Below are 17523 nucleotides of genomic sequence, written 5' to 3' on the forward strand. Positions count from 1 at the left end.
CTCCTATACTGAATGTAGCACCTGACCTTCTCTATAATTGACTAAAAATATTGATGTAATGGCACAGGTCTGATTGTGATTTATTAAAACCACTGCCGATCCCAGGCCAGCTGCCAGCACTGCAGCCCACTGATCGTATGGCATTAGAAAAGCCATCAATATTGAAACAAAATAAATGACATTAATGGGAAAGTATTAGGCCTTCAGAGCCATGGCTACAAGCAATTATATGGATTCCAAAGGAGGAGGAAAAACAAAAATACCACAAACCAAATATTAAAAAATATTAAATTTACATGATAAAAACCAATGTAATATTTTAACGCAAAATAAAACATATGCCAGAAAACATTAATTTAGCCCCCTTACAAAAATATTTCATTAGAATTACAATCATTGCATACATTTATTTTTTATGTGTTTATGACAAATAAATGCATTCTGCCTTTCCCATAAAGAGATTTTGTTTTGTCTCTAATGTCATTGTAGTTTCTAGGATTATGTTAAGTGTGCTGCAAAGTGCATTATGTGATATTTCCATTTTGTTGTAGACCATATTATAAAATGGAAATTACCATGTTCATATTTTGTGTACTTTGTAATTTACAAGCTGATTATATAAATCTTATTTGAGGATTATCAGAAAATAGTTATCCTTCAAGCACAGAATATTTTATCAATTACACTTTTCCCTCACCAATATTATCATAACAAGCAAAATACACCTAAAGAGCAAGTAGAATTCTCTGCTTCTTAGTTAGAAGATGGCAATGATAGTTTTGAATCTAGAGACATAAACAGATGGATAAAATCACAATATACATACTCATCAAAATTACACATACGCGAAGTACTTAAAGAAATTTGGTTTTAGACAACTGTAACACAAGCCTTATTTTAAAATTGTATGTAATTAAGTAATTAAAAATTCCTAGAAAGGTTGAAATAGACTTGTTTTTACACTCTCATCATTTTTTTCTTAAATAGTCTTTTTATATTTAAGCATAATTTACTTAACAAGAGAAAAACAGCATTAAACACTTATTTCGACTTTTCATTTTTAACCTGGAGCCCAAAATTATTATTTATTATAAATGGACATTCTATGCCATAATATCACAACTCCTAATTTTAACACTTCCAGTTAATTTTATTTGCAACATTTTCTTTATGTTACCGTACATTACAGAAATTATTAGTGCCTGGGAATTTGAACAACAAATAAAGATTACTGGGAAAAACAGTTTGTTCCCTACTCACGTATCTTTCTCATGCTTATTATTCCATTGCATTCAAACAACAGTATCTCAATATCCTAGTATATTCAATGTGGCTCTGTTCTATCCTAAATATGTTCCAATATTCTTAAGCCTTCATTAGCAGTGTACTACAAGGACTTCAACTTGTATTTCAGATTTGCAATTAAAACTTCAGCAGTGACATTTGCTACAAGAGTTACAGAAGTATCATTGTAACAAAGGTACATACTGAGAATTCCAAAACGAGAATTAATTTGATGGTACTGTTTTCATCTTGAAATTATTAATACAAAACTCATAATTTCCCTCTAACTTAAAAAAGATGCTTGTTTGTTTAAATTTTGGCAGAAAAGAAAACAAGTTACTAAACTGTGGTTCAATCTTGAACCATATAATGCACCATGAAGAAAGCTAGTTGTAAGAAAATATTTCTCTCTAAAAATTATTTTTCAAGTAAACGACAGGGGTAGAACTACTTTTCTACTACATTATTATAGAAAAGTTTAAAGTCACAAGAGAATCACCCTGCTATTTACTGCTCTAGCAGAACACTAGTTCTCTGACATTCACTCATACTAAACACTGATACATTAATTTTACCTTTTTTATATTATTTAAAAAAATGAAAAAGTCTTTTTTAGCTTTAAATTTGACCATAAGACATTAATTCAAATCACCTGAGCACAGTCCACTTCTCAAAAACATTTAAAAACACCTCAAAAATGCTTTACCTTGGTGCTGAGCTTCCCCAGGCTCCATGCTTGTCTGTCAGAATGTTTATAATTTTCTGTATTAGTTGAGTTGCAGTCACTTGGTCTCGATACTTAGCTGCCATTATCAAATGATGACACATTTTTTCTTCTTCTCGTTTGTCTGCAGAATACTGGGCACACAGTGACTAGGAAGAAAATAAAGGCTTTATTACTCTGCATTTTAATTATACCATCTGAAGGAACTTTGAAGCACTTCATAATTAATTACTTATACAAAACCCTTGAGAAATAAGAATTAACCCCATTTTACAGGTTGAGAATTGAGGCACTGTGCAGCTGCCCACAGTAAATCTGTCCAGAGAGCCAAGCAGAGGATCTTGGTTTGACATGAATTCTTTAACCATACAGCATACACGCTCAAGATTCAGCAAATGCCAACACGTTAGTGGCCTGATTGCATAATAAAACATATAGGTACAATCACTTTTATTTTTTAACAAAGTAAGTGAACAGCACTACAAAATCAAAGAAGCAAGTTTCAGAATAATGAACGCCAGCTACCTGACCACTCCACTCCTATGCCTCTCCAATACATTTTCGTAGCAACCATTTGCTGTTGTTTGTATGAATATGTAACTCTAAAACTATAAAAACTAAGGGGAACATCTATGTATCTTCAGACAGACAGAAGACAAAATGCATAAGATCACCAAATTGATCTTTACTAGACAGCTTCTTGAAGTGGAGCACATTTGCAGGCCAGCATGGGGAAGTTAATCATTTTCCCAGCTGTACTACACCTGTTGTATAAACATCTTCTGCTTGCCCAGGTACTCAAAACCAAATACTAGCAAATAAGAACTGAAAGGCACACCCACAAACAGAACTTAAAACCATGAAAGATTCTTTTTTACAACATTTCCTTATTTGGGATTTCATCATCTTCAATACAGAGCTTAAAAAACGGGTACCAAATGTACATCATCCTCTCATCAAACCACTGTACATGAAGACCCACAACAAATTCAAATATTGGTAGAAACAATAAAGGCTCTTCCCCGCTTCAGCACTCCCTGATTCTAATCTCAGTTTTCATCTGGCAGTTCCACAGATCGCATGTGCCAGACAAAGCATTTCAGTCTTTGTCAATGATTGGATTATTCTATGATCTAGTTAGTAGAATGGACAGAAATGTCTGCCTAACAACAAAAAAAATTGCTTTTTCTCTGTGAAGCACAGCTGATGCAGACACTAGTACAATTATTTCTTAGAGCTTAGATAACAGCACAATATCATAATGTTTTTTGTTTAAAATATCAACATAGATTTATATAGAAAAAGCATAAATGTTATCTATATGTACAAGCATTAGAAAACTGCTGCGAATAAAAAAAATAGGCAGGCTATGAATGTTATTTATATATGTGTATACACAAATACACGTATACTATATAAAGTGAAAGATAGGAAGAATGTGGAAAAAGCCACAAGTAAAACAAAATATGGGGTTGTGTAGATTTTCATAGATATTAGATAACAAAAATGTACTAACAGATAAATACATTTTAAAAAGCTATTTTAACAATTTTAATTTACAAATTTCCTCATAATTTTTCCCACACCTTAGAGCAATGCTCACCTGATGAACAGACATCCAGGAGTGAAGAATGAGCAGCTGACTTTCCAAGTCAATGAAACATCAAAAATTGGCTTTTGTACTCCTACATGAAGCACTTTGCCACTTCTTCTCAAAACCATAAGATGGCTAAACCATAACCAACACTAGACAAGATTTTTCTATCTCTTTTTAAATACCGCTGTCTTTTCCAATACATTAATCTATTTTGCACCTATGATGATTCTGAGTTCTTTTCAGTACTTTGTAAATGTTTTATAAGCTGTTATTTTTAAGTTGCCTGAAAGGGCAGAATTCTAAAAACAAGTGTATAAGGTAAGCTAAGCAGTAAAATGTTTTAAAGTGCTCTTTAATGGATCCTCCTTTACAATTTGAACAGCAACTTTTCATATCTGACATAAAATCCATAGATATAAATCACATTAGAGGGTTATTCTTTCCCCATTATCAATCTCTGTCTCTTTATGGAACATTAAAGTCACATTTGACCTTAAAACATGATAAAATGGAAATCAAACTAGAATGTTTTGTAAAAGATATAATGAACTTGTACTTCTTTTAAAAAAGTCTCTTTATGATGTAATTTTGAACACATCCTTCATTAAATACCAAGAAATATTTTCAAAGTGTAACTGTGACATTCAAATTAAGGAAAAAATGGTATTTTATTGTCCTGACAACTTCCATGAAAACAGAACCAGCCTGTTACAAAGTGGAAACGTATAGGGGTCCACTTTTCAGCACATTCAGCAATTAATATGGTGGGTAATTGCAAATTTCTATTCAAAACTGAGAGACTCCCACATGTAGTAGCCCCAAAAACTATAACATCACTCCAGGAGGGACTTTTAACCATAGCACACTCTTTACAATACATATTTTACAAACAAGAACAGAAAGAAGCCACAGTTCTGCTAAATATCTGGCACACTCATGTATAGTTACTGACATTAAGAAAGTTTTCAAGAATAATCTTCTCTTTAATCATACAGCGACTCGTCAGTTGTTCAGTGGTTCCTACCCATGATATATGCCAAGTATTCAGAAAAAAAGAAATTTTTATTTCTCCCTCTTCCTCTCTCAAAAAAAATTTAATACAAGAGTGAAAGAAGATTGGCTCCGCCAAAAGAAATGGAAAGAGACCCATCCCAAGGCAGCCAGTCAGCCCTACACTGTTCTGAAAGCATTAGAGAGTCTCCGTTTCTCTACTGTATTTTTTCATTTTGCAGATGCCTTCAGATTCACCCGATCCACTACTTCCAGGGATGCAATACCAGTATATAGACTAGTACATGATAATACTTCACACTAAATCCTGATAATTCAATTTATGTAAAATAAAAATTCAACTTGATTTCTGTTTGTGCACAAACTGAAAAATATATTTTTACACTTTCACTTCTTCTTTATTGTTTGATCTCTTGCACTTACAGTATACACCCTGTCATGCTTGAATACAGTTTTACAATTAGATACACAGTTACACACAAACAACTTAGTCAAACCTTCCTTCCACTAGAGCTTTGGCCTACATAATGTGTGTTATCAGTTTGGGCAAGTGTGTAATGAAAGTATAATCACAAAAGTACTGCAGTCACACACATGATGAAACAAAAAAAAAGTTGAAAGGAGAAAAATACATTTTCACGTATATGTTTTAATTTTCATATATACACCCCAGAGGTGATCTACAAAAAGTCTTAAATTCAATGGCTGATAGAAGTTTTACAAAGGGGAAGTGTTATTAAGCAGAATCCTTTGGCACAGCACAGAGCACAGGAAAGAGCCTCGCTCTCTACTCCTTCATCCAGGATGGAACAGAAACCTTCTCTCTGCCATTATCGCAGAGTGGAACAGGGTTTTTTTCCTCTCCTGTTCCCTGCTTGGACAAGACTGCAGGCTATTTGAACACATAGGTTATCTGAAGATTTATTTTTAAGGGACAGTAACTCTCAAGGAGCACAAGGTCATCTAAAAGGCAAGTTACAGATACGAAAATACAATACATTCTGTATGCAAGAAAGATTCCAGAAATACTATTGCAAAATACTGACAAGGTGAATTAGTCTATTTTCCTTGTCTATATTTCAGTGAAGAGAAGGATTAATTTAGTGTTTCCAGAACTATTTAATCTTTGATATTTACAAAAATATCAAGTAAAATATTTCCTCTGCACAGTACCATCTGCATGTGTACCTCTGCAGTCCCAAAACTGCAATGTAATAGAAAATACAAAAAAGTTTAATAGTGTAGGGGTTTTAAAAGCAATATTGCATCTTTTTACTTTTATTCTTCAACTCAGAGATCACTGACTACATGTACATATTCCATCTTCTTTGTCTAATTTGGCTAAAAGCTACTTGCTTTGTGAACAATCTGTCTCAGAGGGTGTCATCTGAGAGCAAAAGTCATCCATAAGATAATGCGTAGTCTTGCCACTAATGCAAATTCCCTACAAATAAGGATATTTTACTAAATGAAGGAGCTCCTCAATCCTCTGCTTTCACAGATCTTTGCACTTGACCTCTGACCTGAGGTTTAAAGTCTGGACTAAAAATGCTACCCAGGGAAATCTTACAAAGACTCCCGAATAAGACTTAGAAAAATGAAAGCTTAAAACCTCAACAGCGAACAAAAGTCAACCAATGACAACGTCTGACAGCCACCGTCAATTCTGAAGTGATGCCTCTGTCATCCAACGACTCAAAGTATTGATTTCTCTCAGCATGAAAAAAGCTTAAGCCAATGAAATAGATATAGCGTCGTCCCCCCGATAATAGCCATCAAGGTTAACACCAGCAGAACACTTATCAAAGAATCTCTTCTATTTCTTCTTGTTTTAATGGACTGAACACAATGCAATGGCTTCTCATCTCCACAACCTATAGTTTTTCAAACCTCATTCATCCACTTTTCCAGCCTTTTATCTGATTTGAAGATTAAAAAGAATCTGCATTGAAAGAAACTGTTCATAATACTTAGGGACAGGGAGGGACACAGGGGAAGGGGGGAAAAAAAAAAAAAAAAAAAAAAGGAAAGAAAAGAAAAGAAAAGAAAAAAAAGTGGTTTTTTTTAGCCAGGCACTTCTGAGGGGAAAAAAAAAAAAAAATCATGCATTTAAAATCACAAGAGGGAAAAAAAAAAAAAAAAAAAAAAAAAAAAAAAAAAAAAAAAAAAAAAGCAGAGTTGACTTACATCACACCAAACACAAACTGGTAAAACTATGGTCATGACCAGAAAAAAACCTACCACAATTTAGGTTAGTGATTAGAGAGAAATGAAAGAATCCCAAGAAACATCTGGTTTTAATATGTGCTGAGTCAACAGCTTTATTTTTTTACCTTTAAATCTCACAGTATTAAGTTTTCCTAAATCCAACTAAACACTAGGCAACAGCACTTTTACTGAGATTGCATCTTTCAAATTAACTCAATTTATTAGACTAGGCAAATGAGACAAACTAACAGGAGCTCAACTGGATGCAAAAATAACTGACAGAATAAATAAATAGTAGAGAGTAATGACAAATAACATCAGATTTATTTTGCAGATCCATTAGTAACATAGACTTTTTTTAATGTTTTTCTTTGATGCTTGTCTCTAATTGGTATTATCTGTGTTACAGCAGCATCCCTGGATCACCATCAAAGACAAAGCTTTACACAAACATGAGCTCTTACTCCTTGCTAGAAACTGAGATTGCCTATACATGTCCTACGTTAGTCCAACATCCTAACTCTCTAAGCATCGCTGCTAACCACTGGCATAAACAATAACCAGAGATGAATGTTCTTTCTGAACTCAAGAAGCCAATTCTTACTGTAACTATATCCAAATGCTTTGCCTTCAAAGCATGCACTAAGGTAGACACTTTCGCCCCTCTTTCTCTTTCGCAAATTCAGTTTATGTCTGCAGTCTCTTCATACTGATCTTGTTTTAAAATAGGCTAAGATCCTAAAAATATTACACTTGAGCATTAAATTTGAGATCCACTGCGTTCACACCTTCCAAGTACAATGCATTTTTCAAGCTAGAAATAATTCAAGTAAAATTTCCCTATGCGCTAGAAACAGTAAAGCTCAGCACTTCTGCATAGGTGGCTCTGTGCTTTCAGATTAGATATTAAGGAAAGAAGGAGCCAGTGATGATCTTTTAAGCCATTCCCCAACACGCTGCATCAATCTTGTGACATTCAACTGCTTCAACACCACAACGGACATCAGTACTGCATTCACTAAAGAACTTCTAGTTCAATGCAACAAATGAATCACATCAATGAACAACTTCTGGAATTGACAAACTCACTCACTTCACAAGGAACATCCACTCTGTCCAGCAAATGAGACACATACTTACACAGAAACATAGAATGGTTTGGGTTGGAAGGGACGTTCAAATGTCATCTAGTCCAAACCCCCTGCAGTGAACACAGACACCTTCAATGAGATCAGGTTACTCAGAGTCCCATCCAACCTGACCCTGAAGGTTTCCAAGGATGGGGCATCAACCACCTCTCTGGGCTCTGACATGTGCCAGTGTTACACCACTCCCATTGTAAAAAAAATTTCTTCCTTATATCCAGTCTACCTCCCTCTATTTTAAAACCATTACCCCTTGTCCTATCACATCAGGCCTTGCTAAAGAGTTTCTCCCCATCTTTCTTATAGGCCTCCTTGAGGTACTGGAAGGCCGCTATAAAGTATCCCCAGAGCCTCCTCTTCTCCAGGCTGAACAGCCCCAACTCTCTCAGCCTGTCCTCATAAGAGAGGTGCTCCAGCCCTCTGATCATCTTAGTGGCCATCCTCTGGACTCACTCCAACAGGTCCACGTTCTTCTTATGTTGGGAGCTCCAGAACTGGACACAGTACTCCAGGTAGGGTCTCATGAGAGCAGAGTAGAGGGGGAGAATCACCTCCCTCAACCTGCTGGCCACACTCCTCTTGATGCAGCCCAGGATGCAGTTGGTCTTCTGGGCTGCAAGTGTGCATTGCCAGCTCACATTGAGCTTCTCATCCACTAGTACCCCCAACTCCTCCTCAGGGCTGCTCTCTATCCATTCTCTGCCCAGCCTGTATCTGTGCCTGGGATTGCCATGACCCAGGTGCAGGACCTTGCATTTGGCCTGGTTGAACTTCTTGAGGTTTGCACAGACCCACCTCTCCAGTCTGTCAAGGTCCCTCTGGATGGCATCCCTTTCCTCCACCGTGTCGACCACACCACACAGCTTGGTGTAATTGGCGAACTTGCTGAGGGTGCACTCTATCCCACTGTCCATGTTGTCAACAAAGATGTTAAATAGGGCCGGTCCCAATACTGCCCCATGAAGAATGCCACTCTTCACAGGTCTCCAGTTGGACATCGAGTCATTGACCAGAACTCTTTGAGTGCAACAATCCAGCCAATTCCAAATACAGTATTTAGTTCCAGTCTCCAAAGATGCAGTGGAGACTGGCCTAGGGAACCGTCCCAATCATGCTTTCAATGCTCCCTAGCTTTTCTTTCTGTTCTTCTTTTATCTGCAGGCTCTTTCTCATATTATCCACCCAAATATCACTCTTTGATCTTCCTGTTAGTACCTTACTCTAGCATTAGCATCAGGACACTTCCTCCCATCTGTACAGTATGAACACTAAGGGGAAGTAGGGGAAATACTCATCCATTGCGATGGTGGCACTGTTGGCTCAGGAAACTTCTGCCAAACAACCCTTGCTGTGGTATGTGATGCGTTCTTCAGGATCTTGTGAAAATCTTCGTGTGACCAGTGGCCAGATGACACATTTCCAATAAATCTCAACAAATTAAAGCTCTGAAATGTCCTCATTCACTATGAGCACCACCTCTCCAACTGTCTTGTTCCACTGAAGCACAGTGAGGATTGCTGTTACCTGTAAAGCAGGTAAAGAGTAGTCTAGCAGCTTTGGCCTCAGCAGCCAAATAACACCTTCCCTAGGATTCATATTTCCAGACACGCTACTGCCAGCATAGCTCTTTTACAACTTACAGCACCAGGACTTGGCACACGAGTGACGCTTGAAGAGATTGAGAGTCACATGTGGTTCAGATGGCACAGATAAACCTTAAATGAAGTCTGTAAGAGCAGGTAATATCCACTATTATTTCTGAACAACACAACCTACTAATTAAGAAGCCCTTAAAGGTACTACATAAACAGCATTTTTTCACAAGTTTTCTGTCAGATGAATTCCAAGTCATTTTTTTGTAATAAGAGCAAAAGGTATAAAAAAATGAATATTCTCAACGAAATTAGAAGTAACATTTTTTTAATATTTTGATTTGGAAACGTTTTGCCAACATTCTTTTACAAAACAAGAAAAAAAATTATCTAAATCTTAATTCAACCTCTAAGAGCACAAAGAATGGAAAAATTTAGCCAGAATGATTCCGATGATAAGCAGATAAACCAAAAGGTAATTTGGAACCTTATTACAAAATACATTGTGCCACTTTTATCTATAAATATGGATTCAGTCTCTGTCTATAACAAAGTGAAAGGCATCTGCTGGAGTTAAAATTCTTTAATTTCTATAGCTAAAAATACTTAGGTATATTAGTATTTAACACATGACTTGCGTTAACTGTCTCAATACCTGCCTTACAGGAATGTGTATTCCTATCTATGACTCATTTTTATCATCCTGTAAGAATTCACTTTCATATTTTATGCAAACTACAATGCAAAAATAACCAACATACCTCTGTTGACTTTGTTATTTATTGTTTGATATTCCTGCTACATCACACTCACTAAATCTCTCTATAAATTTGCAAAACACATGCAAAGCAAATTCATTTCCAGCCAAAATCTCTACATAAACAGTTTCCAAGATTATGTAAAGTTCCAGATTTCCAAAAGACTGAAAGATTAGCCCCTTGAGATATCTCTGCAGCCTGGGTTCTGTGTTTCTATTTCTATTTTCTAAACAGTTCCCCTCGAGCACTTTTCAGCTTCCCCCATTTAGTGTCTTTTTTGGAGAACACAACTCTGATTTTAATCCAGGAGCTTCAGAAGTTATCAAAATACACTAACTCAGGAACCAAGAAAAGAGAAATCACATTAACTTGAGATAACAAGACATTTAGGCATAACAGTTTCCTGTCTTGCCATGACTGGTTGCATGCCAATGACATGCCCATCTTTAATAACCTTCAGTACTCTGGATACCAAGTCAGTTTCAGACCTGACTGGACTCCTTAAGATGTCACTTATGACAATTTTAAAAAAGAAAAAAATTGTAGTTTGCTTTTCTATAACTCTGTTCTGTACTCTGATAACACAATCAAAGGCATGCTTTGAAAGTATTCTACTCTGTATAGTAGGCTAGTACTCACTAGATGTTAAGAACAAACAAAGGTGAAAATACCACCAGCACACAAGCAAATCAATGTATACAGAGGGATACAGAATGATAATTAAGGTAGATGTACGAACAAATCACCTACCATTCTGCATGAGCAACAGAAAGAGCTTCAACAGTGTTCTGTGCCGTATTTGGCAGTTCTTTTGTGAAACCTCAGCTATGAAACATTCAGACAGGAACATGAACTCACGACCCAAAACATAACCCATCTGCCCTTCACCAGGTTCTACCATGCTTGCTCCAATAGCTAATTTAATAAACTTGATCTCTGACAGTTCAGGATCTTTTCAACCTCTCAGTGGAGAATGATCACCTTGACTGGCACATATCCTTGACCAACACTGCTAAATAGGACAACCATGGTTGCTGACAAAGCATTTCCTTTCCACACACAGAAAAAAACCTTTAGTTTCTGCCATCGAGTCACTGCACCTTAATCTGGATCTGCAGAAACATTTCAATTCATTATTAATGAAAAGTATTAAGGGCTTTTTTTTTTTTTGTCAGAGGAATTTCAAATCACTATCAGAGAATCTGTGAAAAGAGAAGTATTACACGGGATTTTATTCAAAAGTCTATTAAAAAAAATAACATGCTCAGCGCTGCTGCTTCACAAGTTTCTAACTTACACCCCAAACTTGCTCTTCACCTTATGGTAAACTAAGACTCTTGAGAAGCTTATTCTTTGGAGAACCAAGCACTTCAAAAGCAGGATATTTTGACTAAGATGATGATGAAATGACAAAGATTTTTCTAAAAAATCCAGAAGCAACTGAGAGGGATTATTAAAATATGGCCTCTTATAGCAGTTATTCTTTAAAATTGTTCCTTGCCATGTCCTTTGGAAACATGTTAAGCAGTCACAATCCCAGCTTTAGCTTAACCTTTGCCGAAACTTAAAGCCTCCTGTCAGAATTCCTAGAGCATAAAACTATGAAAAGCAAATTATTTCATCTTTATTTTTTCTCCTCTCCTTTTTTCAGCAGTCTATGTTTTATATTTCATTCCAACTAGCGTATGAGGCTTTGTCCTTTGTGATGGGTCCTCACGCACTCATGTAACATAATTTTGGAATTTCAGAATAGCATGAGATAGGTATGAAAAGGTTTGGGTTTTCATTAACATCTTTTATTCAGAGAGAGTTCTACCACTCTTGAAAGGTCGACATTTCACTGTAAAAATTGTTGGGGGAGGATAATTTAATTCCTTTTTGAAACTGTGTGATTTTATTATCCATATGATGACAGCATTTGAAATATTCTGCCTATTCAAAGTATGAGAAGACAACTGTCTCCGATTTACAGAAGTCTAACTTAAAAACACTCATTCATGCAACTCTAGATCCTTATACTGAGTAATATGGAACGAGGATTAAAAATACTCCATAACAATTACTTTAAAATTTGTATTTTCTTGCTTACTTGGTTTAAATGAAAAGACCACAGTGATGCAAGAGTCAGCATTGCAACTACTACAGATGCTACCTTCACAGAAACTAAGTACTATGTAGCACCAAGCAGTTTTATCCTTTAAGTTGCCAGCATTTAAATTTTTTTAATAAAAACCTCCATATTAATTTACATAAGAAGAAAATATAAAATCCATTTCATGAGTTTTCTTGTTATTTCTCATTGCAAAATTAAACATTAGAAATTGTGAAACCTCCTATTCCAATGCTCTGATGTTCTTGTCAAGTTTTATTTTTGGCTTTGTTCCAGTTCATTGTGCAAGGTTTTCACATCAGATTATTTTTGGTTGTTTTTTTTTTTTTTTTTAAATGGTATGAGGGTGGTTTTTTCATAGTACTCCTCAATAATAGTTATTATAAGCATTTGTTACAAACAGCTGAATTCACGGACGTTGGTGTAATGGCACTAAACAGATTACACAGTACAACTGCACAAATCCTGCTTAACTAGATTTCACTAATTGACTTTAATTCACTGCAAAATAACAAACTCAATACTTGGAGCTTGATATGTTTAGAGCACAACAGCCACACAGGATAAAAAAAAAAGCAACACAAATTCTGTGCAATTTTAAAAAAAGACTCTGGGATTTGATGTGAATTACAGTTCACTCGTTAACACTATAGGTACTGAAAGAAAGTACAGCGGCTAGCCACACAGAGAATGAAACAAACTACAGAAATGATATAAAACGTCACATAAAACACATGTAAGTGACAGTTATTGGGCATACCTAAGCGCCATGTAACAACATTTCTCACATGCTTTAACAGCTTCTGTTACACTATAGCCAATAATCTACCTCTGTCTATTTCTAATATTACAAATTTCTGAGTAGCTTCAAACAGCCGCCATTCAAAAACAACCTGAGAAATATTCCTCTCCTCTGCTGCCGATCAGATGAAATTGCCTTGCAAAACAGCATTGGCCCAATGCCAAGATGGGTAAAACTGCCTTCAGGGCTATCCACAACCGCTTAGAAATGAGGTATTTGGGGTTTCTAAAAGGTAGTGTAGGAAAAAAATAAGCAACAATATTTCACAAGTAAGAATACTTGATTTTTTCCTTCTGCAAATGTTTAACACATTCAGGACTAATTGTAGGAAAATTTAGAGATGTCTGTAGGTGGCATAAGGTCCTCCAGGGCTGAGGGCCAGTACAGAGCCAGTACAGCCAAGGATGACCCTGTCCTGCTGGTAGTAGTGGAGAAAGGCTGCCCCGCAGCCCGACCGGAGGCCAGGACCTCCCCTCCATTCTACTAATGCCCATCACTTTGCTGTAGGCTCCCTGATCCTTCCCAGGATGCTAGCCATGGTGCAAGTGGGCTTCCTAGCCTCAGGCTGGCCCTGGCCCCATGGCTCTGCCCTACTGTGGGGTCCTGTGCTGGCCCTGGCCACCCTCTCCCCCAGGGCTGCCTTGCTTTTCTCATAGTGGGTTACAGGTTGGAGGTACTTGGTGAGGTCCTGCTGTGGTACTGCAGTAGGTGTGCAATTTAGCCCCTATGGGACACTGCTGGTCCTTGGCGCACCCTGACAGTGTATTGTAAGTCTTTGGTCCCAAGTTACAACAAAATTTGTTTCACAATCAGTATATGTTCTCTAAAATACAGTAACCCATCCAATAACTCGCTTTGTCTGTTACCTTCCTCAAATATTTGAGGCAAGAATTGGCACTGGTCATGAAAACGTTATCTCAAATTGCTCCAAGGGCAACACACAATTCAGGGCAGTTTGGTGAGATTTAAATCCCAAGTTTCCACAAGGACAGGCAGGCAGAAGTATGGAAGAAGCACAAACATCTCAAAATCCATTATGTCATAACTTTGGCATTACTACTCGGACCCATAATTTGTTCCAACAAATTTTTTACAAAAAACTCACTATCTTGGCACCAAGGCAGAAATTTAAAAAAGGATAACGATAACCAAAGCACTTGCATTGCTCACCATTACAGTCACTATTATCACCTTCTAATCCCTACTTCCAAGAGTTATCTAAATATTTTCTTTTAAGATGGCCAGAAATCTTTGAAGATGCATTTTCTAAAAAGTGAATTAACAACAGGGACCTAGAAACGTGAGCAGGAAAAAGGTGGGAGGGAAAAGAGAAGCGGCGAGGAAAGTATCAGGAAATGTATCTGCTTCCTTGTTGCGAAACAGAACAGAGAGGACAACTCAGTTTTCTGAAAACTAAGACTATTCAAGGATTGACTATGCCACTTCCAGTAGGACTTCAGATTAACAGTGAAATCCAGAGGTCTCTAAGTCACCTGGCACCTTCCCCATACAGTGATCATTTGAAGAGCAACTTAACTGCCTGATAGATCTGAGACCATTTCAAAGGGATTGGCTCAATTTTCTCCTATTTAGGACAAAGAGAAAAAATAGTAGGTGGACTCATTCTGTAAACATTTCCATAAAAGAATCAGATTAAGTGGGAGGAAAAAGATTTTTAAAATATGTTACAGTGATTCCCACTTAAAAACTAATATAGCAAAGGTAAGATGAAAAGCTGAACTGTCACTTCTACCTCACTGCTCTGCAATGTGAAAGGACCTTTCGGCTCCTGTTAAGAATTCCGATTAGTGTAGTCTTGTTCCCTTTCCTGGAAATAGGAATAGGTAGTAGAATAGGTCTACTCAGAAACAAAAGGTTACCTTTATAACAGATTAACACTAATGCCACCCTTGGCTTTACAGTTTTCCACCATTTCCCTCCCTGGATCCCAGACAGATTTCAAGCCCCATCTACTATGAAATAAGTATCCTTTTATCAATTTAATTGTAAAATTCTTATTTATAGAATTACTGTCTCTTTTCAGCCATCACTCATGGAGGTATTTATTTCAGCACAGTAACTATATTTTGTTTTGAGAACACAGCATTCTCAATGAAAGGCTGAAGCTTTCATCGGAATGAGAAATATCAATTCGGGATAAACTATTACACTAGGCACAATATTTTGCACTACTTCCACCTCATCAGTATTTCAATAAATGAAAGGAAAAAAATACTCTATGTGACTAAAAAAATACAAGTAACATTGAAAAAAATAACTGTAAACGCCTTCAGGCTCTACTGATGAACTTTTCTAAACAGTATCTTAATGCATATGTTTTAATATGTATTACTTCACACATTGCCCCAAAGTTGATTTTCATAAGCCACCTTCACGAACATAAAAAAAAATAAACTTACATGAATCAAACTTTGCCGTGCCTAAAGGAGGAGACTGCATTAACTACAAGATAAGACTATGTATGCTACGATTTGAGCACAAACAAGCTAATGACAAGTGTATCTAGAGCTCACATAATCAAGAAGCCATAAGTGAAGACAAGCAACTACTCAAACTATGGACTAGATTCGCAATCCAAGTTAGGTATACTACAGCTTTCAGGCACATTCAAAACTGTTCTGGGGTTGCAAATACACCTAACATGAAGATACTTGTTCTCCCTTTCTATTATATAAATATCAATGTGCAATTGCTTGGACAAAACCTCCAGATAGAAAGTGTACTTTACTTTCCAAAGCTGATAAGCGTCAGTTTTTAAAATAAGATATTTTGGAGGATATACACATAACTACATTCAGCTACGTACAGCAGTTTAATAGGTCAGTAAAATAAAGCATCTTGCAGGCACACAAACTTGTATGTGGTGTATTTTTGCACATAAAGATGCAGAACGAGCTGACTTCATAGTCATTTCTAAATTTTCATTTCAACCACCAGCCACTATAAAAAAAAAAAATTGAAATTTTTACAAGTAACACAAAAAAACAACAACCCAATACCTGTACGGCCCAGTCTACCCTGGTAACCTCAGAACTGCAGAAGTTTCACATGAAATTCAGCTATAGTCAAGTGGGATGGGCTTTAACTCAACATCCTGAACTCAGGTATTTGCAACTCAGGTGCTTTTGCCAAGAAAAGTCAAATGAGAAAACAAACATGTAGAAACAGAACTAGAATATAGGGGAATATTTTGCAGCTTTGTGACCTCTTTCTTCAATTCCTGTTATAAACAAGCTTTTCACATAAGAAATAATACTTTTGAAAATGAAATTGCATTTGAGAGAATATTCAAGACTACTGCCAAAAGACTTGCAAATACACTTGGTTTACAAATGACAATATGTTGGATGAAAAGTTAACACCCATTTAGCAATCAAATGCATATTTCATCCTTAAGGAAGGCCTGAAAAGAAGAGTTCACTTTATCCTGGATGCAGGTATCAAAGCAGATCTCACAAAGCAACATAGGCGCATCATCTAAGGATCTTTTTCACATTAAGAATCCTATTAGAAGGAAAACACTAAAAGGTAATTGAATTTCCCTCAGTTATCTTCATCTCTGTCAGCTCCTGCTACAATAACTTACTCTCCAGAGCAGAGATAACTCAATTCTGTCCAGCAAGCATATGTTATGAATCTCCAAAGCAAACTTGTCTAAATCATTCTGGTCTTCTATCAAGGTTGGCTGTGGATATGAACTCTGACAGAAAGCAAACAAATTTATTTTTATCTTTTCAATAATTCACTTCCCTGTGCGTTGACAGAAGAATCTAAACACATAAATGTTTCCACTAATTCTGGAATTATAAAGACTGGTTGGAAACATTATATCTGGAAGTTAATGCTATTATGAACTGTTTGATTCACCAATCTGTTTCAGGAGAAACAAAACAAAACAAAACAAAGTGTTACAGCAGTTTCATGTTCCTGTAGATACAAAAAAACCTAAACTCGTATCTCATGATGTAATTGGAATTTTTTTAAGATTGGTTTTGACATTTCTCTTTTCACCTTCAATGGAAATGTTAATTTTACAAATGATAACAACAGAAGTATACTCTAACTTTTTATTTCATCAAAGCTCTTAAAACATCAGTAAGTTCAAATTCTCCAATTGTGAGCAAACTACTTTGACTTTAAAAGCTACATTTTAGGAAAGTATAATGACTTATCTAGACGAACATCACAAAAGAAAAGCAAAGCATAAAGCAGCCAAAGGAAAAGTAAATTACAAGATTCAGAGAAGCTACTTCCAAAAGGAGATGATAGAA

At 36.2% G+C, this 17523-nt stretch overlaps 1 protein-coding gene across 2 annotated transcripts in view; it reads right to left on the bottom strand.

Annotated features, from left to right (window-relative positions):
- The window catches only part of LRBA (LPS responsive beige-like anchor protein), a 423660-nt gene that overhangs the window by 244844 nt on the left and 161293 nt on the right, over positions 1–17523 (bottom strand). For both annotated transcript variants that reach the window (XM_086746251.1, XM_086746250.1), the window contains exon 37: positions 1991–2157. In XM_086746251.1, coding sequence (XP_086602377.1) covers positions 1991–2157 — 167 coding nt within the window. The remainder of the gene's footprint in view (positions 1–1990; positions 2158–17523) is intronic.

This window comes from Chlamydotis macqueenii, chromosome 4 (genome assembly GCF_036417535.1).
Source record: "Chlamydotis macqueenii isolate bChlMac1 chromosome 4, bChlMac1.mat, whole genome shotgun sequence".
Classification (NCBI taxonomy): Eukaryota; Metazoa; Chordata; class Aves; order Otidiformes; family Otididae; genus Chlamydotis; species Chlamydotis macqueenii.